This window comes from Sorghum bicolor, chromosome 3 (assembly GCF_000003195.3).
Source record: "Sorghum bicolor cultivar BTx623 chromosome 3, Sorghum_bicolor_NCBIv3, whole genome shotgun sequence".
Lineage (NCBI taxonomy): Eukaryota > Viridiplantae > Streptophyta > Magnoliopsida > Poales > Poaceae > Sorghum > Sorghum bicolor.
In genome coordinates, this window is record NC_012872.2 from 29,382,894 (window position 1) to 29,408,131 (window position 25,238).

Sequence of the window (25,238 nt, forward strand, 5' to 3'; positions counted from 1 at the left end):
GGCGGAGGGGGGCGGAGTGTGTGTGTGTGTTAGGGGTGGCCAGCATGGCGATGACTGAAGGAGATGGCTCAGCTTGGAGGCGTGCCTAGGCAGCAGAAGAAGGCCTAGGAGAAACCTGGGCGAATGACCTAAGAAGTTGGGCACAAGATAGTTGATTGATTATAGGATATGAGGTTACATATATATAGCCAGGATGACCCAGGTTTATAAAAACAGAACCAGTGGGGGATCCTTGCCTATTAGATGACAAGCAACCAACCAATCTATCAATCTATCAATCTATCTATCCTAACCATATAAGCACTAGGCCTGTCTATCACTAACTAATCCTGTCCTACCCTAATAGCTGGATCCTATTGGATCTCTACCATATAACATTTCATCTTAATTGTACTTCTATGCTTTAGAGAGTTATATTTTCTCATGCCATATTGGATTAAAACTTCCATTTGACTGACCAGTAAAAATGACAGGTGCCTATGATTGGACTCGTAATGAGTGAAAGAGGTTTAATGTCAAGAGTGTTAGCACCCAAGTTTGGTGGATATCTTACATTTGGGATACTGAATGCTACAAAGACATCAGCTTCTGGACAACCAACAGTTGAGGACTTACTGAACATTTACAACATAAAATGTATTGGGCCTGATACAAAGGTTCTTGGTCTTATAGCCAACCCAGTAAAGCAGAGCAAGAGCCCAATTTTGCACAATAAATGTCTTCAATCCATTGGATATAATGCGGTTTACCTTCCACTTCTTGGAGACAATCTTGCTAGTTTTCTTGAGACATATTCATCTCCTGACTTCTCAGGATTTAGGTACTAAATCTTGTTCTGCAAAATTGTAAGATATATATATTACATTTGTTTACAAGTTGGGAGATCACTTGGGAGTGGAAACAGTAATTTAGATGGACTAGATTTAGGCCTTGTTTGGATGCACATGTATCCATCTCAATCGACATGTGTTGAAGTAGATTGGAGTTGAATTAAACTAAGTTCCATTCCAATCCACTTCAATACATGTGGATTGAAGTAGATACACATGCATCCAAACAAGGCCTTAAGTGGAGTTGAGGACCATATGGATGAACTTTGTTAGCAAGTTATTATACATCATGAAAGCATATTTGATGGATCCATAACCTAATGTCTCTTAGATTGGAATCAGAATTTCCCAATCCCAACAGTTTGCATGGTAGCACCAAGCTTTATGTTTCTTCTGTAAATTTTTGCTGATATTTTTCCTTTTCTATTTCAAGTTCAGACTTTTGTGACATACATAATACAGTTGTATAATTTGGCAAAAATATAATGTGGCTGAAATAGACATTACTTTAGGGCCTGAGTTAACATGGATTGTCCCTGGATGTTCCTCAAAGTTCTACAATCTCCCTTACAAGAATATCCAACCTCCTGCTGTCATGGGCAGCCAACAGGCTGACAGAGCGCATGGCCAGGAGCAGGCCCGGCCGGCAACCAGTGGCTAAAGAGGAAGTTTAGATTAGTTTCCTATTTTTAGTTCCTAAGATTAAGGAGCAATTGGCTCCATTTAGTTTCCTAAGATTAAGGAGCAATTGGCTCCGTTTAGTTCCTAGATTAAAGGAGCATTGTTGCTCACGTTAGTTTGGGCCCTTGGTTATATATAGGCGTGTAATCAGACCCTTTGGGAATTAAGCAATGAATTATGAAGAAACAATTCTAGTCTCCCTCAATCTCTCAACCTCTTGGCAAAGAAAGCATAAGGTCTAGTTATCCCAAAATACATACCACCATTACACCTGCTCCGTTCATCTGGGTTTGGGATTCTAGATGTTCCAATAAGCTCAGGGTCTTCTCCTGGCTTCTTTTAATGGAAGGCTCAACACAAGGAACATCCTCAAAAGAAAAAAGCACAAGCTAGAAGGAAATAACTACAATTGCATTCTCTGCAGCAACAACTTGGAGGAAACTGCCTTTCACCTCTTCTTCAGCTGTGCTTTTAGCCAAGCTTGTTGGCAGTACCTTGGCATCCATTGGGATTTCTCCATGTACTTCTTTCAGATGGTGATTCAAGCTAAGCAGCAATTTCAGAGCCCTTTCTTCATGGAGATCTTCATCATTGGAGCTTGGCAAATCTGGAAGCAGAGGAACAATTTCATCTTTGATCATGGTCGCCCTTCCTTTAGCTCCTGGAAGCAAAGTTTTTTGTATGAAGCTAATTTACAGGCTCTTAGACTCTGTGACTCTAAAAGATCGATTTTCTTGTCCCTTTTAGCAGTCCTTGCCTAGCGTTGATGGCTCTCTCCCTTTCCTGGTTGTGGGGTTGTCATTTTTCTCTTGTCCACATCGGACCCTCCTTTCCTTCTGCTTTTGTACAGTTTTTCTCCTTGTTGATACTCATTCAGTTGTTGGGCTTTGCTTAATTTTAAATAAAACTTTACAGTGGGGGCTTCCCCTGCTGTATTTTACGTTAAAAAAAACTGACTTTCTGTATCAATCTTTAACAAGTCATTTTCATATGCATGTTTTAATGATATTTTTTTGAAAGAATTTTTCTTAGTTCACTCTATATGATCTTATGTTGCAGTTGCTCACTTCCTTTCAAAGTAGATGCTGTACAGTGTTGTGATGAACATGACCCGGTTGCTAAGGTAATTGTGTGCAATACACAATCTTTAAATGCTTATGTTATTAGTTACATATCATTCTCGATTTGATTGAAATGCTATTAACTGAATATGCAGTCAATAGGAGCAATAAACACCATAATTAGAAGACCAGATGGCAAATTAGTGGGGTACAATACGGACTACATTGGAGCGATATCTGCTATTGAGGATGGCATTGGAGGTTCGTTTAACATTACCTATTCTCTTTCGACACTTGTGTGCCATGGAAAAGATATCAGATGCTTTATGTTTCACAGGTCCAGGATCAAAGGATGCTGCCAGCTCACCGTTGGCTGGTAGACTTGTTGTTGTTGTAGGTGCTGGGGGTGCTGGTAAGGCAATTGCTTATGGGGCAAAGGAAAAGGGTGCGAGGGTAGTTATAGCAAATCGCACCTATGGTAAGATCTCTATTTCTACAATGCATGATATTTAAGATTTTACAGTTAGTACAAATTTACTAACCTGTAGATCCATCCTCAGATCTAAAATCAGAAGGATGTGTGTTGTATCGGTGAAACATAACTACATGCATTGTCCTAACCTACAAAATATGCATCTATAAGAACATATTCTTTTCCATGTTATTTTGGTTATCTATCATGAGGTTGTCAATCCTAAAGATAATAAAAACGAATACCAGTGTGATAGTCTGTATGTTTTCTGTTTTTATGTCTAGGTCTTGTTTCCTCTCATGTCTTACAGAACAGTTAGCTTTGTTCTAGCCGAGTAATATTGTTTTGTCATCAATTGTTTCTTAAATGTCTTAGGTGGCATTTGGCTCCTGTTTCTAGCAAGAAATGGGAGAATCTGTGACACTTGGTTACACTGGGGTTTGAAAACAAAACAATAGAATCGTTTCTTGTTTCTACACAGTGAAAGAGAAATGGGTGGGACATGGTTTCGCACAAGAACCATCTCCATCCTCTCACCTCCCCTTTTCTTTGCAACTGCTGCCTCCAGTCAAGAAAATTTGATGTTCTGATAAGGTGAAGTAATAGGAAAAAAAACTGTACTGGTCTGAAACATCATGTTTTATTGACTGGAGGTAGTAATTACCTGCCTTTGCCATTGGGTCTGAGGCCAGCCAGTGTGTTTTGTTGCCTCTGTGGTGCCTATAACCTCTGCTTGTTGTCCGTGTTGTGGCGCTAGACCAAATCTGACACCGGATCTCGCTGCCTCTCTTGGTCTAACCCATTTTTCTGTTTCCCATGGGCTAGTGCTGCTCCCCTCAGCTGAGGCAAGCACCACCAGAGCAGCAATGCTATCTCTGCTTTTATTTTTTTCCCATGTGTGTGCGGAAGGGAGAAGAAACGTTGTATAATTTACAGGTGGGTCTGGTATGGTGCTTCCATTATCTACTTAAGGTGCACACCTTGAGGCTACACAGAAGCATATTACAGTAGATTTTTTCGATGACAAAAATGAGTAGGAAAATCTATGACTTGTTAGGCATACTTAGATATTTAATGCCCTGCTTTATTATTAGCTGGCCTGACGCCTGGGAACCTTCCCAGCGGGGCCTTGGCTACTGGGCAGCAGCCATGGTTAATGCTCTGCTTTATTATTAGCTGGACTGACGCCTGGGAACCCGCCCAGCGTGCTGCCCCCTTTACTTCCAAGTCCTAATTCTAGTCCTCTTCTATAAAGTGTAACTCTGTAATCTTCCTTTCAAATCAAAACAGATGCAATACATCTATGTTTTCATGCTATCAAGAGGCTTCACGACCCTATGACTTCACCCTTCCGCTTCTTCCCCTCAGCCATCCATGGCTCAGCCTCCTTTCTCTGGTGATGCTGCCGCCACTATAGATGGGCAACGGGCAGGCCCGTCATGGCCAGACCAGGCACGGCACGTCATGGTCCGACGTGCCACTGGGCCATGCCAGCCTGGGCTTCGTGCCTGGCCGTTGGCCCAAGCACTGCACTACGTGCCCTTTTCCGTGCCGGGACGGCCTAGAAAGCACCACCAAATTAGCAGGCTGTGCCGGCCCATGGCCCGCTTCAACAGTGGAAGGGAACATCAAAACGGAAGAGGTCGAGGCTGCTGCCCTGCGGACCATGGTGGTGCTTGAGGTTAGCATCGCTAGATCTCCCTTGAGTGGCTGGCTCCGTCGCGGCCACAACTAGGCACGATGCCCACGCGTAGGGTGCAGTTGCCGTCGGTCCATTGCCGGTCCCCATGCGCTAGCCTGAGCGGAGGAAGCACGAGAAGAGGAGCACGAGGGGGTTTGCCGGCTGCGTGGAGGGAGCAGTCGCGTGCGACGGGGAGAGGATTCGAGGAGCTACCAGATGCGTGGTGTGACGGGGAGAGGAGTCGAGTTGAGTGTGCGTGTGCACAGGTTGCGATGCGACGAGGAAAGTAGAAAGAAGCAAGGAGTGGGACAGCTGTAGGGTGGTGTGGAAGGGAATGCCCAAGTAAGTAAATGGGCTATTTAGGGTTAGGGATGAGATTGGCACGTAGGTTGTAGTGGGCCTTTGTCAGGCCGATGTTTTTCTTGTGGGCCGGGCTGTGCCGCTTGTCGTGCTAAGGGAGCGACCCAAGCACGGCCTGGTGTCTCGGGCTGGCCGGCACGGGAGAGCAGGTTGGGCCATGCCGTGCTTGGGCCAGGCCAAAAGTCCGTGCTTTGGGCCGGGCCATCGTGCCGTGGGCTGCATGCCCATATATGGCTGGAGTTGACTACCTGAGGTGACGTGGAAGGGAGTGCCCGAGTAAGTAAATGGGCCATTTAGGGTTTGGGATAAGATTGGGACGTAGGTTGTTAGCGGGCCTCTATTGGGCTGACGTTTTGCGGGCCAGGCCATGCCGCTCGTCATGTTGGGGGAGCGACGCATGCACAGCCTGGTGTCTCAGGCCGGGCCAGTACTGGCACAAAGTATGTCAGGCCGGGCCATGCTTGGGCCGGGCCGAAAGTTAGTGCTTTGGGCCAGGCCTTCGTGCTGTAGGCTACATGCCCATATATAGCCGCCACCAAGGCGCTAGAGGCCGCTGCCGGCCCAGAGCACGAGCAGGCTGCCGCGCAGGCTACCTTGTAAGCCGCCGCTGACATTGCCTCACGCGCCGATGCCGATGCCCAGGAGCGTGTCTGTACTTCCCTCGCTGTCCTCGATCAGGAGTGCGCTGCCGCTACAGCCCTCGACATTGATGCCACTGCCTCCATCAATGCGGCCTCTCCACGTACAGGCCACTGCTGTTCAAAACATCTGCTCCCTGTTCCTCTGCAGCCTTGTCTTGCTCACTCTTGAGCGCTATACCCTTGACGATCATGTGCTCTCCGACGTGGTTCGTCATGACATCCTGTCCTGGCACCGGATGGACTGCGGTGCTCTCCTGGCTGTTTGGTACTGTCACCATCGAGCTTCAGCAGTCTGTTCACATCCGTGGCCGCACTGCATGTGATACATGGCTTTGCATTGAAGAGCAGTTCCTGGGCAATGGCGAAGCTCGTGCTTTACATCTTGATGCTGAGTTTTGCATGTTTGTCCAGGGTGATCTCGTTGATGACTACTGCCGCAAGATGAAAGGGATGGCTGACGCTCTTGGTGATCTTGGGGAGGTTATTCCAGACTGCACCTTGTGCTCACTGCTCAACATTCTTCACAGACTCAACAGGAGGTATGACGTATGACCACCTGAAGGCACTTCTCAAGCAGTCCAAACCATTCCCGACGTTCAGTGAGGTCCGTAATGACCTCCAATTAGAGGAAACTTACCATGGATCAGCCGTCTTCACAACCATCGACTTCTCTCCTCGTCACACAAAAGAAACCTGCTGCTGCTTCTACTCCGTCGGCTGTTGGCTTGTCCGCTTCTGCAGGTGGTAGCAGTACTAAACACACCGCTGGCACCAGCCATGCCCCCTCCAACAATGGGGCATTCGCTGTCGCCGCCAGAGCACTGGTGGCAAAGGAGGGCGTGCCCTGGCCCTCCTTCTATGACCCCTGGTCAGTGTCCATCACCATGTGCCCTATGGGCCAGCACCAGCAGCAAAACCGTGGGCCTGCACAGTTGCTGCAGGTGTTCATGGCAGCTCCACATACCTATGGTGCTCCTCTGATGCCTCCAGGATTCTCTCTTATTGATACGGCGTGGGCAGCAGGGAGAGCGTAGAGATCAGAGGAGCAGCTGGGATTGAGAGTTAAATATAGAGTAGCAAGGCAACGGTGGTGGGGATTCGTCACCAGCAGCTACAGCAGAACCACTCGCAGCCACCGTTTAAACCCCACCCACCTAAGGGAGGTTTAATTCCTTTTTCCATAGTCTTCGATTACAATCTAAGTGCCCCTTTATAGGATAGGTGCACCTCTAACAGAAACCAATCTAATCTCCTAAAATTCCTCCCTGTGCCTTCTCTAACCAACCGGGCCCTTAGCCACGGTTGGGACCATGTGGACGCCGAGGCTATGTGGTCGTCTAGCTAGAGAGTGGGCTGAATTGGGCCTAAGGCTGGACAAAAAACTCGTAACTCGCTAGCTCGCTCAACTCGCTCGTTAATGGCTCGCTCGAGCTCGACTCATTTTATAATGAGCTAGCTCGTTTTATAACGAGCCAGCTCGGTTTATAACGAGCCAGCTCACGAGCTGCTCGCGAGCCATAATGAGCCAGTCAACTATCACGTCAGGAACTAAAATTGGCTCGGCCAAATGCCCATACATTTCTCAGTAGCTTGACCTAGCCCATTCGTGAAACCCTAACTTTATCCTTCAATGGATGATGCTTAAACTTTATGAGTATGACTATCATGTAGTCACGGTTGTGATCATAGTAGGCTGGCTAGACAAAACTTTAGTTCATTTGTTGAATTGTTAAAAGCTATAAGTACTTTGTTGAGTTTATTTTAAGTATGCATGTGATATATTTGTTGCTCAATTGCTTTTATAAATTTATAGTCTCTCTATACTATGTTTCTATGATTTGGCTCGCGAGCCAAACGAGCTAGCTCGAGCTCGCTAACGAGCCGAGCTGAGCCAACCTTCTAGCTCGTTATATAACGAGCCGAGCCATAACGAGCTGAGCTATAATGAGCCGAGCCAACGAGCCGAGCTGGCTTGATATCCAGCCCTAGTTGGGCCTAGCTAGCTGTCTTATGTTTTGGCCCAAACCTATTAGGGTTTCTCTTCTTTTTTACCCCTCACTCTCTCAGCCTCTCACACACAAGTCAACAGAACACACACACTCTTCTAACCTCTCCTGTCCAGCAGCAGCCGCCTTCATTGTTGCAGTTCTGCAGCTCCCTCTCCTCTCCTCCTTTCCGGCTCCCAGCTGCTCCTCCCTCCCTTCCAGCTGCCCTCCCTCTCTTCCTTGCGGCTGCTGCTGCTTCAGATGTTGCATCTCTTGTTGAGAAGGCCCTGGCAAAACTTTCTTCAGAAATGGTTGCTGAAGCCAAAGACCCCAAGAGGAAGGCTGAATCTTGAGACCATGGATTGAAGTATATTGTATATAACATATAACTATATAATATTATATACATGGTATATATCAGTCCCCATATGTAAAGGACGACCGGGACGACCAAGGGACTCGTCTAGGGTCGATTTATCGTCCTGGACGTCGTGGATGGTCCCTAGGCGACCAGGCTCGACCATCCGTCCTGAAAACATTGATTTGGCTTCGATTTCGCTAAGGAGTACCGCCCTGGCCGCTTGAACATGGTGGCTGGCGCTCTCTCTCGCCGGGACACGGGGGACAGTGCGACGAATGCCCTCTCTTGATGGATTTCATCGAGGGCCTGCCCATGGTCCATGGGAAGTCAGTCATCCTCACCATCATCGACCGCTTCTCCAAGTATATGTACTTCATTGCCCTCGGCCATCCGTACACCGCCATGACCGTCGGCCAAGCCTTCTTTGAGGGCATCATTCACCTCTAGTCCGAGGTGGTGAACAAGGTACTCGCTATGTACTTGCGCTGCATCATCGGCGATCGACCGCGTTTGTGGGTGGATTCGCTATTGTGGGCGGAATACTGCTACAACACCTTCCACACTGCTTTGCACATGACACTATTCCAGGTGGTATATGGGCGGCCTCCACCGCCCCTTTGCCCTACACAGTGGGTGCCACTCACGGATGTTGTCGACCATCTCCGCGAGCGCGATGAGTTCCTGACAGAGGTCTGGGAATGCCTCCTCCAGGCACAATAGGTCTCCAAGCGCTACTACGATGCCAACCATCGCGTCTTGGAGTTTGCCGTGGGCGATTGGGTCTGGCTGCGTCTTCTCCACCGCCCGACACGCACGCTGAATCCTCATGCCAAGGGCAAGCTCGGCCTTCGCTACACTGTTCCGTTCCAGGTCCTGGAACATATCGGCAAGGTGGCCTATTGGCTCCAGCTTCCTAACGGTGCCCGTCTACACGACGTCTTCCACAATGGTTTGCTGAAGCCTCACTGCGGCGATCCTCCGGTTGTTCCAGGGCCTGTGCCTCCTACACATGACGGTTGTCTCCTGCCTGCTCCAGCATGCGTCCTGCGTGCTCAACATCGCCGTGTTGTCTTGCACGTCCTCGTCCAATGGCACGGCTTGGCTGCTGCAGAAGCCACATGGGAGCTGCTTCGGGAGTTCCAAGGCCTCTACCCAGATTTCTAGCTCGAGGACGAGCTGTTTGTCCAGGTGGGGAGAGATGTTATGACCAGTGTACAGTACACCAAGGGCCAGCATAGATTTGGCTGAGGTGGCGTCTAGTATTAGAGGGCTAATAGCCCGGTTATCTCATCATTTGTTATTTCCTCAAATAGATTATTTATTCCTTGAAAATAGGATTTCATAGATGGTTGTTTAGGGAGGATAAATATCTTGGTTGCTCTTCCTTGAAGCCCTCGGCTCCCTCTCTCTCTCTCCCTCGGCGCCGCCGCCTGCCTAAACCTCGTCCACCCCTCTTCCATCCCTACAACCTTCATAGCAACTCTGGTAGGATCTCTAATCTTCCTTTTAAATCAGTACAAGTGCAATGTGAGTGATAATCTGCTGTCCCCCTTTTCCCCTTGCCCTGCGTTTTGCAGGAACAAGTGGTCAGCTTCAGCTGCCACTGTAGAGGTATGGCAATAGGCCATTGAGTCTTTCATAGTTGGTAGAAGTACACCAGTAGTTGGTAGAAGTACACCACCTAGAGTAGAGGGCTGGTATGGGCAGGTACAAGAGTAGTTGATGGCTGATATAAGCCATGTAGAGTAGTTGTATGGAGTGGTGTAGTCACCATCCAAGTAGTGTACCGGCAGGTACATATTTTGTGTATATATATTCTACCTATGCAATGAGAAAAGACAGTTCATTTGCCACCATTCCTGTGTTCAGTCTTCAGCCAACGCTGAAGACAGTGTGCTGTGTGTGTGTGTGTGTGCTGAAGTGAGCTCTGCTCTTCTTCTACCTTGGGACAGGGGAGGAGGAGAGGAGAGGAGAGCAGGTCCTGCTCACCTCGGGCAAGTGCTGCAACACGTGGTATCGGAGCCGGAAACCGTTGCTAGGTCCAACGACCGGCGATGGCGGACGTGGTACTGCAGGAAGGCGGCGGCGGTGGCGCGCTCCAGCTGGGGCCGCAGCAGGTGGAGGTGCGTGTGGTGCAGGAGTATGGCGGGACCAACTCCTAGCCCATGCTCACCCGCACCAACTACGATGAGTGGGCGGTCCAGATGAAGTGGAAGTTCCGCAGCCGCAAGTGGTGGAAGGCGATTGAAGATGACCGGAGCGAGGATGCTCAGGTAGGCATCACGGAAGCGCTCATGGCTTCCACACCGGCAGAGTACCATGAGGCGCTCGGGGCGAAGGAGACCGCGAAGGAGGCGTGGGAGATGCTGGAGTCCTCCCGCGTCGGCTCGGACCGAGCCAAGCGGGCCAAGATCCAGCAGCTGCGCCGGGAACTCAACGACATCTGGTTCAAGTCCGGCGAGTTGGTGGACGAGTTCGCGCTTTGACTTTAGTCGCTCGCGAGGCAGCTGGTGAGTTTTGGCAAGCCGGTGGACGACGAGGATCTCATCAGCAAGCTCTTATGTGTGGTGCCAGCGAAGTACTCGCAGCTTGCCATGTCCATTGAGACGATGCTGGACATCTCCACATTGTCTCTAGAGGACGTGGCTGGGCAGCTACGAGTGGTGGAGAGTCGCAGCATGTGAGCGCGGCAGCGCCAGAGAAGGAGAAGCCCAAGCTTTTGCTGTCTGAGGAAGAATGGACGACGCGCATGAAGGAGAAGCGCCGGACAAGGGAAGGTTCCAACCGCGGTGGTGGTGACCGCGGCGCGGCGGCAAGCAGCAGGGAAAGGGTCCGGTGGACAAAAGAAGGGGAAGAAGTTCACCGACCCGAACGCCTGCCGCAAGTGCGGCAAGGTCGGGCACTGGGCACGCGAGTGCCCGGAGCGCAAGGAGAACAAAGAAGAGGCACATCTTGCGGAGGCCGACAGCGACGGCGATCACGCACTTCTGATTGGAGTGTACTGCGCGGAGCAGAGTGGCGAGGAAGAGGGGCTGGAGGTGGAGCAGAGTCCTGCGCCACCGGTCGTCCATCACCTTGACGAGCCGCGGGCGCAGGTTCATCTTGGGGTCGCCGGAGACGAGTCGGAGCAGAGATGGTACCTGGACTCTGGCGCGAGCAACCACATGATCGGGTGCTGCCTGCCTTCTCCAAGCTTGACGAGAAACATGCCGAGAGCGTCAGGTTCGGCGACTGCTCTCGGGTGAAGATCTGCGGGCGAGGCACGGTGCTGTTCAGGTGCAAGAATGGCGAGCACCATGCGCTCTCGAAGGTCTACTACATCCCCGAGCTTCGGTCGAGCATCGTCAGCTTGGGACAGCTGGACGAGCACGGCGCGGAGGTGCTCATCCGCGACGATGTGCTTCAGATCAGGGACCAGGACGGTCGTCTCCTAGCGAAGGTACAACGCTCACGTAACCGGCTCTATCTCCTTGAGTTGAAGATCGAGCAGCCAGTGTGCCTGGCAGCGGCGTGCACAGAGGAGCCCTGGCTGTGGCACGACCGGTTTGGGCACCTGAACTTTGACGCCCTGGGAAGACTTGGGAAGATGGTGACCGGGATGCCGAGCATCAAGCACGCTGGGGAGCCGTGCGACAGTTGCCTCGCCGGAAAACAGAGAAGGCTGCCGCTCCCCAAGACGGCCAAGTATCATGCGGCGGAGTGGCTCGAGCTGGTCCATGGGGATCTTTGCGGGCCCATCACGCCGGAGACGCATGGTGGGCGACGCTACTTCCTGCTGATCGTGGACGACAATAGCCGCCACATGTGGGTGCGGCTGCTAACGAGCAAAGACGAGGCAGCGGGCGCCATCAAGGCGTTCAAGGAGCACGCGGAGGCGGCGTCCGGGAAGCAACTCCGGGTGTTGCACACCGATCGCGGCGGGGAGTTCACGACAAGAGAGTTCGTCGTGTACTGCGCTGCCGAAGGAATTGGGCACCACCTCACTGCACCTTACCGCAGCAGAGTGGTGTGGTAGAGCGCCAAAATCAGACGATTGTGGGCATGGCCCGATCGATGATGAAGGCGAAAAGCATGACGGTGGAGTTCTAGGGGGAAGCAGTGTCCATAGTTGTGTTCATCCTGAACCGGTCACCGACGAAGGCGCTGAAGGGGATTACCCCATACGAGGCATGGTTTGGGCGCAAGCCCAATGTCTCGTACCTGAGGACGTTTGGCTGCGTCGGGCATGCCAAGGTGGTGAAGCCTAGGCAGGCTAAGCTTGACGACCGAAGCGTCAAGGCGTTGTTCCTCGGCTACGACCGAGGACGAAAGGGTACCGGCTCTACGACCCGACACGCGGCAAAGTCCTAGTGTCCAGGGACTCGTTCGTTGTGGAGCGTCTAGTGATTCACGGCCATGGCGCGGCGGATGTCGAGTCACTAGCTGTAGCCGAAGCAGAGGAGCCACCTAGTCCAGGCGGGGCTGGGCACCTGGATGCGCCTGGGCTGACCGGGGAAGGATCCCCTAGTTCGCCCGAGCAGAGGACGTCGGCGGCGGCTACGATTGAGTACGCCACGCCACCGCCCAACGTCACTGACTTCGTGGACGCGTTCCATGAAGGGGAGGAGGTCCGATTCCGCAGGGTGGACAACGTGATTGGGGAAGCAGAGGTGCCGGGCCTGGCGGTGCGCGGCCTCGACGGCGCAGACAACACTCTGCTTCTCATGAGCGCGGAAGAGCCGGCCACATTTGTCGTCGCGGAGCGCGATGCGGCATGGCAGAGGGCCATGCTTGAGGAGGTGAAGTCCTTTGAGGACAACCACACCTGGGAGTTCGTCGATCCGCCAACGGGATGCCGGCCAATTGGGCTCAAGTGGGTGTACAAGGTCAAGAGGTATGAGCGCGGCGCCATCGTGAAGCACAAGGCGCGCCTCGTTGCCCGCGGGTTCGTGCAGAGAGAAGGCATTGACTTCGAGGAGGTCTTCGCGCCGGTCGCGCGCATGGAATCGGTGCTACTGTTGCTTGTGCTCGCGGCGGCCAAGGACTGGCAAGTCCATCACCTCGACGTCAAGTCTGCCTTCCTCAACTGCGACCTGGCAGAGGTTGTTTTCGTCAAGCAGCCACCGGGGTTCGTGAAGAAAGGGGAGGAGTGAAAGGTGCTTCGGTTACGCAAGGCGCTCTACGGGCTTCACCAAGCCCCGCGCGCCTGGAATCCCAAGCTCCACGCCACCATGGTGGAGCTCGGGTTCACGCGGTGTGCCAGTGAGCACGCTCGGTACACTCGACAACGGGGAAGGAACACCTCATCGTCGGGGTGTACGTCGACGATCTCATCATCACGGGCGCACGCGCGAGTGATATCGCGGTCTTCAAGGAGGAGATGGCGGCGCGTTTCAGGATGAGCGATCTCGGCGCACTCTCCTACTACCTCGGGATCGAGGTAAGGCAGGGGGAGGATGCCATCAGGCTTGTGCAACGCGCATACGCGATGAAGCTGCTTGAGCGGGCTGGGATGGCGGGCTACAAGACGGTGGCCACACCGTTGGAGGAGAGGATCAAGCTCTGCAAAGCAAGCACGGCGGCGAAGGCGGATGCCACACTCTACCGGAGCATCGTCGGTGGGCTGCGGTGGCTCACACACGCGGCCGGACATTGCGTTTGCCGTCGGCTATGTGAGCAGGTTCATGGAGAACCCCTGTGAGGACCACTGGGCGGTGGTAAAGCGTCTTCTGCGCTACGTCCAGGGCACGACGGAGTTGGGGTCGGCTTACCCCAAGCGCGGCGGGCTTTGGCTAACTGTGTTCAGTGAGGCTCCGCCCAAGGATGTGGCTGGCGCGCCAGAGCTCACGGTGTTCAGCGATGCGGACATGGCGGGCGACTTGGATGGGCGGCGGAGCACCTCCGGCGTGCTTGTCTTCCTGGGAGCGGCGCCGATTGCTTGGCAGTCTTTGAAGCAGAAGATGGTGGCTCTGTCCACCTGTGAATCCAGATGGCAACGGGTACATACCCGCTAGATACAATGAACCCATACCCATGCCCGTGAGAAAAAAACATGCTCATTAAAAAACCCATACCCGCTGACGGGTACAGATATGTGCCCATACCCGTACCCGCATGGGTAACGGGTACCTGCGGGTTACCCGTGTACAAGTAGTATGCTTCAGCTGTATTGAAAGGATCTAATTGGCCTAGAGGGGGGGTGAATAGGCGTATCCTGAAACTCAAAAACTCAAGATGCGGAAGTTAAATGCCTGCCGGTACTACCGACAGTTTGGGCCGGTACTACTGGTGTAAGACAGCCAGTACTACCGACGCAACTGTTGGTACTACCGACGCCCTAAGAGAGCTACGAAATCAGAGTATATTGAGTTTGGATTTCAGATCTGAGAGTTACCCCACTCTCCTAGATGTAGTAGAGGGTGATGTTGAGGTTCCCCTTGGCTCGGTTCTTCTCCAAAACGTAGATTGGCCCTTGTTCACCTATGAAAAGGGAGTAGAGAGGAAGAACATGAAGAACACAAGAACAAGGGTAGTCGATGCTACCTCCACAGCAAGACAAGATATTTTTCCTGAGGTTCGGCAATCCCCACGAAGGAGTTCCTACGTCCCCGTTGTTGAGGTGACTACGAAGGTCCGACCACTTAGGTCTCCTCCCTCAAGCAACCACACAGGTTAGCTCAAGATTTCCACTAAGAATCAAAGGGTTATACAAACACTTCGGGGTGCCCTCACAAATGAATCAACACGGGCAACCACGAAGAACGCCTAGCCGGCTAGGGTTCCAAGAACCCAAGAGTAGCAAATGCAAACCAAACCGGCAAGACGAAGAATCCAAGTGCTCAAGTCACAAATCGAAGCTCCCAACTCTCTAATCTCACTTCTCTAGCTCGAATCTCTCAAGGAGTGAAGTCTAGGAGCAAAGAGGGAGAGAGAGTAGGTGAGACAAAGCTTGGAGACTGATTTCTCAGATGTAGAGTTGAAGGAATGGGAGAGCTAACGGTCAGAAATGAGGGAAGAGCTATTTATACAAAGGTCCTGAACAACTGCCGGTACTACCGGGGCAACCACCGGTACCACCGGCTACCTCAGATCTAACGGTAAGAAGTCTCTATGATTTGCGAGAAATAAGCCTACCGGTACCACCGGGCTTTTGTCGGTACTACCGACCATTGCCGGTACCACCGGTGGAAGGCCGGTACCACCGGCAGTTCAAATCTCCGCAACCAAAGTCAGCACAGATTTGGCCTGCCGGTACTACCGGCGTTTCACACCGGTACTACTGGTGCTGGCCGGTACCACCGGCCCGAGCCCGGTACTACCGGTAGTTCATTTTCTCGCAAAACTCAGGAGAAAGGCTGGCACTGCCGGTACCACCGGCCCTGAGGGTTGGTACTACCGGGTCACCCTGGCAGAGAAGAAATTTCCTAGTGCTTCGTGCGTGCAAGTGTGTCTCTCAAGCGCAAGAGCTAAGTTGACCTGAGCACTCTTATCCTCATCTTACCAACTCAATTTGCATCCCTCTTGATAGTGCGGCGTTTCCTATAACTCAAGCAAAGAATAAAAACTTTGTAGCCACTTGAGTCGAAACACCGTTGACCCATTGGAAATTTAGGGGTGCTAAAATTCACCGAATGTTTTTGTTCAATTCCATCAATGGACTAACACCTGTAAATTATGCTCGATAAACATGTTAGTCCCTAATTTGGTTGTCATTAATTATCAAAACCCACATCGGGGGCGAATGCACTTACATGTATAGTTCAAGCTCTGTTGCCTTAGTTTTATAAAGTGTGTGCTGCTTTACGTGCGCTAAACGCCGCGAGGTGGGACTAATATGCTTGGCACTAGCACTGGAGCAAGTAGAGCAAACGTCGTAGCACGAGGCCAAGCCGGCCCACAATAGGATCCGATGGTTCGGCCACCAAGCAAGAAGAGTTGGCTTGTTCTTTTTTTTTCTATACTATTGTTCAATATTTCAATTCTATCCAAAAGTTTCTAAATATATTTAGTGAGCATATAAAATAATTAACTAATAAAAGAATCACAATATGGAGCCGGGTAAAATTTACCCATGGGTTCACGGGTATGGATACAGCAGGAACATATACGTACCCGCAAACCCGATGGGTATGAGTTTTTACCCATTAACAAACCCACGGGTACAAAGAGTAACCCATGCCCGTGCGCTAATAGAGCAAAAACCCATCGGGTTTCGGGTCACGGGTACCCGTTGCCATCTTTACCTGTGAAGCAGAGTACGTGGCTGCGGCCACGGCGGCGTGTCAGGTGGTGTGGCTGCGGCGGTTGCTGTCAGAGCTCACCGGAGCCCGAGCTCTGCCGCCTGCGTTGAAGGTTGACAACCAGGCAGCCATTGCACTGGCCAAAAATCCGGTGCTCCATGATCGCAGCAAACACATCGACGTGAAGTTTCACTTTCTTCGGGATTGCGGCGATGGAGGCCAGATTGTCATCGAGTTCGTCGACACCAATCGGCAACTTGCTGACATCCTCACCAAGTCCCTTGGCAGGCTTCGGTTCTTGGAGCTGAGGGGGCTGATGGGCATGGTGGAGATCAAGGGCTGACAGGCAGGACTAGGGGAAGATTGTGAGTGATAGTCTGCTGTCCCCCTTTTCCCCTTGCCCTGCGTTTTGCAGGAACAAGTGGTCAGCTTCAGCTGCCACTCTAGAGGTATGGCAATAGGCCATTGAGTCTTTCATAGTTGGTAGAGGTACACCAGTAGTTGGTAGAAGTACACCAGCTAGAGTAGAGGGCTGGTATGGGCAGGTACAAGAGTAGTTAATGGCTGATATAAGCCACGTAGAGTAGTTGTATGGAGTGGTGTTGTCACCATCCAAGTAGTGTACCAGCAGGTACATATTTTGTGTGTATATATACTCTACCTATGCAATGAGAAAAGGCAGTTCATTTGCCACCATTCCTGTGTTCATTCTTCAGCCAACGCTGAAGACAGTGTGCTGTGTGTGTGTGTGCTGAAGTGAGCTCTGCTCATCTTCTACCTTGGGACGGGAGGAGGAGAGGAGAGGAGAGCAGGTCCTGCTCACCTCGGGCAAGTGCTGTGCCAACATGAAATACATCTCCGTTTTCACATAGGACTATATGCACACACACAGGGTTACATTAGTTACACTACTATCTTCTCTCTGAAGAATCAGATCCTAATAGAGTGATTCTGTTTCACCCAAGAAACTATTTATATGAGAAATCAAATCTGAAATGTATCACAAAGAACCTGGAACCCTGCTGCCAAGCAGGCCCTAGGTTCAAGTTGATATTTTGTGAACTCACTTCAGGTTAACTTTTCTGATTATGCATTAATGCATATTACTGTTGGAATCTCATGTTAGTTTGCATTTCTGTTGCACATATGGTTCATGATACTACGACTGTGCTTGTGACTCCAACCATGTGCTCATAAATAACCAATTTTCCTGTGTTTGGTGGCCTAGTGTTATGACATTTTTTTTCTATGTGAAGTTTTTTTCTTTTACCAAAATGCTTTCTGTAGTTGCAACCTACACTGCTTCTATCCTACAGTAGGTTTATTTCTTCTGTTGTTGATTCATGCTGCATTTGCATGTGTGTTTATATTAATAATGGTTATATCTTTGGTCCTTAATTAATGCAAAAAAATATTTCATATTGCCAGAGAAGGCTGTAAGTCTTGCCAACGCAATTGGTGGTCAGGCGCTGAGATTAGAAGACCTGGAAACTTTCAGACCTGAAGAAGGGATGATCCTTGCTAATGCAACATCATTGGGAATGTACCCAAATGTTGATGGTACTCCTATTCCGAAGGTGTCCACACACATTTTCCTTTTTGTCTCTCACACACATACATAATTGGAGACTGCTTTTTTTGAATGTCAAAATGATTGATCTTTGAGATCTGACATTTTTATTGTCTGTGTGTCTTACAAGAATAAATAGTATTAAACATGGTACACTTGATGCCAAAGTGTGTTTGATCACTTTTTCTGTATTTGCAGAAAGCTCTGGGTTTCTATGATGTAGTATTTGATGCCGTATATGCCCCTAAAGTTACAAGGCTTCTTCGAGAAGCAGAAGAATGTGGAGTTAAAGTTGTTAGTGGTGTGGAAATGTTTATTAGACAAGCCATGGGTCAATTTGAGCGTTTCACCGGTGGTATAGAAGGTGTCATGTTCTTCCAAGATATTCTTAATCCACATGCCAAATCTTTCCGTACGTATCCTTTGTCATTCATACTGTAAGTTAGTATTTCTGATTATCTTTTTTTTCCTGCAGCTCCGGAATGCCTTATGCGTGAGATAGCAGCAAAATACACCTAGCAGGTTCGTTTATCTGTTACCGCTTCATTTAAATCTTTCAATTATTGTGGATTTAAAACTTTACACAGAAGATGTCCTGATTTTTTTTTTTTTGCAATTTCACCCTTTTTTTCTAAAAAGATCCATGTTTACACCCGTGTCGTAAACCCAACTTTGGACCCTTTTCTCGGCACCATGACCTATGGTGCTGAGGTAACACGTCTCGGTGCTGAGGCCAGAGGCCAGGGATTGCGTGGCTAGCGATGTGGCTTGAGCTCGGTGCCGAGCTCGGTGCCATGTTACGGGTGTCCAGTGTTACTAACCTTTGGAATAACGAAGTACAAGCCCTCCAGAGATGGAGTCATACATATATATAGAGAGCCCCCTGGCTATATATAGATAGAGCCGGCTATATATAGAGCGGCTATATATAGATAGAGCCTATAGATAGGCCTATTGACTAGATCTGCATCATATACTTAACACCCCCCTTCAAACTCAAGGTGGAATTGGAGGATCTGAAGCATTGAGTTTGATCAAGTGAAGCCGATGTTGCTCTTGAGTTTGTGCTTTAGTGAAGAAATCAGCCAGCTGCAGCTCAGAAGGCACATATCGAAGAGCAATGGTCTTCTGATGACAATGAGACCGAGTAAAGAAGGCATCAACACCAATATGTTTAGTTAGTTCATGCTTCACAGGATCATTGGCAATTTGTATAGCTGCAGTACTGTCACAAAGAAGAGGTGTGGCAGCATCACAAGAAACCCTAAAATCAGCCAACAACCATCGAAGCCAGACAATCTCTGCAGTAGTAGTGGCAAGGGCTCAAAGTTCTGCCTCTGCACTAGAGCGAGATACAGCAGTCTGCTTCTTGGACTTCCATGCAATAGGTGAGGAACCAAGAAGAATACAATAACCGGTGATGGAACAACGATCTGTTGGATCACTCGCCCAAGTGGAGTTCGAGTAAGCATAGAGCTGAAGCGGACTATTACGAGCATAGAATAAACATCGAGATGCTGTCCCCCTTAAGTACCGTAGTACACGCAGTAAATGTCCAAAATGAACAGAAGTAGGAGCACTCACAAACTGGCTCAAAATATGAACTGCATGAGCAATATCTGGTCTGGTAACAGTGAGATAAACAAGACTACCCACAAGATGTCTATATCTAGAGGGGTCCGGAAGAGGTATACCATCAGTAGGACGAAGCTGCAGGTGAAGATCCATGGGTGTGGCAGTCGTTCGATTGTCAGTGAGACCAGAACGAGCAATAAGATCTTGGATGTACTTGCTCTGAGAAATATAGTATCCACTGGCACATTGCTTAACCTCAATGCCTAAAAAATAGCTGAGAGGACCTAAATCAGACATTTGAAAGTGTTCACCAAGCTTCTGTTTGACAAGAGAAATATATTCCACATCATCACCCGTAAGCAATATATCATCAACATATAAAAGAAGCAAGGTACGACCACGTGATGAGAGATGAATAAACAGAGCAGGGTCATGATCACTAGGTGTGAAACCAGCAGCCTTTAACACTGATACAAAACGTTCAAACCAAGCACGAGGGGCTTGTTTAAGACCATATAAAGCACGACGAAGTTGGCAAACATAACCTGGAGGGGCATTAACAACTGGAGGTGGTTGCATATAAACTTCCTCATTCAAATCACCATGAAGAAAAGCATTCTTAACATCCATTTGAGAAATGACCCAAGAAGATGATGCAGCCACTGCAAGTAAAGTACGAACTGTGGTCATGTGAGCAACAGGGGCAAATGTCTCTTCATAATCAAGACCCGCAATTTGCTGAAACCCCCGTGCTACAAGACGTGCTTTATATCTTTCAACAGAACCATCTGACTTGGTTTTAATCTTGAAAACCCACTTACTGGTGATTGGTACAGCATGTGAAGGCAATGGCACAAGTTCCCAAGTACCTTGAAGATCAAGAGCAGCAAGCTCCTCAGACATAGCAAGCTGCCACTCTGGAATACTAGAAGCTTCCTGAAAAGTGGATGGTTCCTGAACAACAGCACTCGCACGTTGAAAGCCCAACTTATCAGGAGGATGAATAGTAGCACGATTCCGTAGATTATATGGTGGTGCAACCTGTGTCTCATCAGAAATAGCACAGGACTCATCATTGTTAGTAAAATCATCGTGGCTGGGAGTATCAGGACTGGCCGAGGAAGTAGTTATAGGAATAGGCTGTTTAGGACGACGAGTGTAGGTCTTTGTAATTGGTGGACGACGTGGTGGAGATGCAAGAGGATTGGGTGGCTGATTATCAATAGGTGGTGGAGGTGGTTGATTATTTTGAGGAGGTGGCTGATTGTCAAGGGTCTCAAAAGATGAATGAATATGGATAAGAGGGCTGGAAGGTGACTCATTGTGGGGTGGCATCATCACTCACTGAAATAGGAGGAAGATACAGAAAAGAGGTGGACTCAGTGGGAGCATATGATGACTTTGTACAGGTGTTATAAAAGAAAGGACGGTCCTCAACAAAGGTGACATCACGGGAGATACGTATGCGGCGAGAAGAAGGATCATAGCAACGATAACCCTTATGCTCAGGACTATATCCAAGGAAAACACACTCAACCGATTGAGCAGTCAACTTTGTTCGTTCACGAGGGGCAAGTAAAACATAGCATAGACATCCAAAGACTCGAAGATGATCATAGCGAGGAGGAGTCCCGAAAAGAACTTCACCAGGACTCTTGCCAGACAATTTGGACGATGGTTGTCTATTAATAAGATACACAGACGTGGAAAGAGCCTCTCCCCAAAAGTGTGAAGGAACAAAAGAAGCAATTAAAAGTGTGCGAGCTGTTTCTATCAAATGGCGATGTTTGCGTTCAGCAAACCCATTCTGAGCATGAGCACCAGGACATGAGAACTGAGCAAGAGTACCCTCAGAGTCTAGAAACTGGCGAAAGGCAGCGGATAAATACTCCCCACCAGAATCAGAACGAAAAACTCGAATTGGGGTAGAAAATTGAGTGTGTACCATGCGAGCAAAGGTTTGGTAAATATTGCATAATTGGGACCGATGTTTCATGAAGTAAATCCAAGTATAACGAGAATGATCATCAATGAAAATAACATAATATTTATGACCACCCTTTGTAGCAAAAGGTGCAGGACCCCATACATCGGAATGAACAAGATCAAAAGGTTTGGAAGCATGGGAATCACTAATAGAATAGGGGAGTTGTATCTGTTTCCCAAGCTTACAACCTTTACAATGATAACTAGACTCGATAGAAGTGGGACCTAAACAACCTTTATTTATTAAACTAGACAAACGAGACCCACATAAATGACCAAGACGATGATGCCACTTGGCAAAGGACGAGGGAGATGGTGATGGTGATGAGGCGGCTGATGACACATGAGCGGAAATGTGAGGGAGACGCAAGGTGTCAAGAACGTAGAGGCTAGGTGAACCGCTACGGCGATGGCCAGTCCCAAGTACAGTCCCGGTTCGACGATCCTGTATAAAGCAAGTTGAGTCATCAAATCCAACAAAACAATTATGGTCAGCAAGTTGACCAACAGAGAGGAGGTTCATAGACAACTTAGGTACAAAGGAGACATCAGGAACAGAGAAATATGAATTTGAAACAGAACCATGATGAGTGATAGGACAACTTGTACCATCTGCTGTCTGAACAGAAACACCATCAACAACTGGTTTGCAGGCCACAAGCTGAGACTGATTCGACGTCACATGAAAAGAAGCCCCGGAATCAAGCACCCAAGACGAAGATGAAGAACCAGCAGCAGCAGCAACTGATAGAGATCCTAAACCACCAGCAGCAGCAACTGACACAGATCCTTTAGGAGTAGATCCTGTACCACGACCCCTAGTGGTTCGAGCAGCGCGACGAGCACGAAATTCAGCCAATTTCTCTGGATGGTGCACAAAACAATTATCTGGAGTATGACCAGTTCTACCACAATGCGGACAAGGCTCCTGCGAGGCACCCTTTGGTGTACTGAACTTCTGAGAAGCAGCCAGCACATTATGAGACACATGTGTGGAAGAAGTCAGAGACCGGAGACGTGTCTCTTCAGCAAGCAATTCTGACAGTGCCTTTGCCATTGTTAGAGCAGAAGAATCATGAAGCAACCGAGTACGGATGGAATCAAATTCCGCTCTTACACCCATGACAAAACGATAAGTAAGAAACTTTTCAATAAACTTGTGGGCTGGACAATCCTCAGCTGTACAGTCAGGCACCATAGAGGTCAAGGATCCCATCAGACGCCCAAAAGCTGAGTAGCACTCATCAACAGACATGTCTTGCTGCTCAATACTATGAGTTTGCTGCATAAGAGTGTGCAAGAGAGCACCACTGTCCTGGACATAGCGTGCCTTCAAGGAGGACCAGATAGCATTGGCTGTTTTACACTTGGATAGACTCATAATCATAGATTGCTTAGTACTGTTGATCATGGCAGCCATCACCTTGCCATCATTCTTTTGCCAAGTTTTGACATCAGTAGCATTACTCCGATCCTGCTGAAGCTTAGGAGGATCATCAGCTAGATGATCAAGGAGCTCATGACCCCTTAAAGCAGTTTCCACACAAAAAGCCCACTCTGGGTAATTCTGACCATCAAGGGTAATGTTGATAACAATAGTGTTGAGCTGCGATGACATGACTGAAGAGTTGTAGCAAACAAACAAGGGGAAGAAAAATTGTTACCACCGTGACTGGAAATAGCCTGAGATGGTCTCTGCAGAAACAGAGGAAGAAAACTCCAAATCTCCACTGGTAGAGAAGATGACCACGTGCAGCGTGCAGGGATGAAGAGCCACGGGCGGAAGAGGACAGGGCACGCAGGAAGACGACTCCTGCGGGCGCTCCAAATCTCCACGGGCAGGGCACGCGCAGGGCACGCGGGAAGACGACACCCGCGGGCGGACGACGACCCCACGCGCAATGCGTCCCCACGAGAGCGGACAGCTCCGCGACGACGAGTCGCGAAGGCGCGAAGGTGGAGACGAGACGCGAAGGCGCGAAGGTGAAGACACGGTGGTGATGTGCCGACCCCCGTGAAAACAGAGGAAACGCGATGGGCGGCAGACGGCGGCACACGCGATGGGCTTGCGACGACCGGAAAAAAAATGGATCTTGGGGGTGATTAGGGATCAGATTAGCCCTAATTCGACCCCTAAACCATGCTTTGGTACCATGTTACTAACCTTTGGAATAACGAAGTACAAGCCCTCCAGAGATGGAGTCATACATATATATAGAGAGCCCCCTGGCTATATATAGATAGAGCCGGCTATATATAGAGCAGCTATATATAGATAGAGCCTATAGATAGGCCTATTGACTAGATCTGCATCATATACTTAACATCCAGCTCATGATAATATGGTTAAGGTTAAAACCCGAGCTCGGCGCTGTGAACCATGGTGCCGAGCTCTGGTCACATCAGTGCCCCGTTGCGTGCCATGCAGTTGTGGGCTTCTCACCTTGCCGCCATGACCTATGGCGCCGAGACATGTTACCTCGGCGCCGAGAAAAAGGGCCAAATTGCAAAAGTTTTGGGAAGATGTCAATATGTGATTTTACGAGGAACAGGGTCTATTTAATTACATTCTGTTAGTTCATTGTTCTCCTTGAAGTAAAGCTCACATTTCATGTCACAAGTACACCATGCATACACTGAAACGTGTTAAATTGGTGTAATTGAAGACACTCAGGGCTAAGGACCAGTAGTACTTAGTCTTTTTCTTTGCCTTTCGTCGGATGTGCTACATTATATGTGTTGTGACATGGCATTTCATTACAAACTCAGATCACTTCGTAAATTTCTGTAACCATATCTAGTTTGCCCCCATGAAAATAGCATGAGCAAGATTAGTGGTAGCTTCTGACAATATATTTCATTGTCTTAAATTCTGTGTTGGTTATGTGAGAACTAAGCTAGGGCGACTAAAGTTGGATATGACAGTTATTTGTTTTGTTTTCAGGCTAATGGCGAAAACCCGTCTCTGATGAATATTTGCCCAAAGATTTTGTCGGGGCTGAGTGAATAAAAGTTTTGGATACCTGCCCTGTTTTGCAGTTACCGAGGTTTGCTGTTGTATTGTTATATTTTTTTAGACGACTTGTCACCTGCACAATATAAGATTACGTTGTCATGCTATATAGTGTTCTTGTACTTGCAATAGAAGTGTTGCAAGAATAAAGAGTCAGCTTAGAACCCAACGTATGATGACCAAGGGAGAAAATATGCATCAAATAAAAATTCAGTTGACAGTTGGTTCTGCGGATCATGTAAGAGCTACAACTGTTGACTGACATGCCCAATATGGCATTCCTGGCGGTTTGTCCTGCATAATTTCATTGTAAGGTTGGGATGATATATTTTTTTGGTAAAGGGAAAATTTATTGATTTCTAAGAGCAATATCAAAATTTAGCCTACACAATCTAAAGAGAAAAAAAGGAGCACTGAACACTATGGACTATCAATTCGTAGACTAACGAGTCTGTCTATTGGAAAACAGGTTGTTTGTGGCCTGGTCAACAACCGGTTGTGCAGCACCAAAACGACCAGAAATGTAGCCAAATCAAATCTGGTTGTTTTGGGTCAATGAAACAACTGGATTTTCTAACCCTCGGATTGAAATCTAATGGTCCAAAACAAATACAAATCAAATACAAAAAAAGATGATACAAATATAGCAAATAGTTTCTATTGAATTCAAAAAACAAATGATACAAAGGACATATGCTACAAATATAACAAATATTTTCTACTGAAGTCAAAAACGAAAAGACAAAAAATGACACATACTTTACAAATGCAAAAAAAAAACAGAATACAGCAAAAAAATTACA

General features: G+C 48.8%; 1 protein-coding gene across 2 annotated transcripts in view; it reads left to right on the plus strand.

Annotated features, from left to right (window-relative positions):
• Positions 1–24,798, plus strand: part of LOC8074937 (bifunctional 3-dehydroquinate dehydratase/shikimate dehydrogenase, chloroplastic) — a 37,932-nt gene extending 13,134 nt beyond the window's left edge. The window contains exons 4-11 of one of the 2 annotated variants that reach the window (XM_002455614.2): positions 474–820; positions 2,571–2,634; positions 2,728–2,833; positions 2,910–3,050; positions 17,720–17,868; positions 18,060–18,225; positions 18,337–18,383; positions 24,367–24,798. In XM_002455614.2, the coding sequence (XP_002455659.1) occupies positions 474–820; positions 2,571–2,634; positions 2,728–2,833; positions 2,910–3,050; positions 17,720–17,868; positions 18,060–18,225; positions 18,337–18,380 (1,017 nt within the window). In that variant the 3' untranslated portion in view covers positions 18,381–18,383; positions 24,367–24,798. The remainder of the gene's footprint in view (positions 1–473; positions 821–2,570; positions 2,635–2,727; positions 2,834–2,909; positions 3,051–17,719; positions 17,869–18,059; positions 18,226–18,336; positions 18,384–24,366) is intronic. The other variant, XM_021456795.1, reaches the window with a different exon arrangement.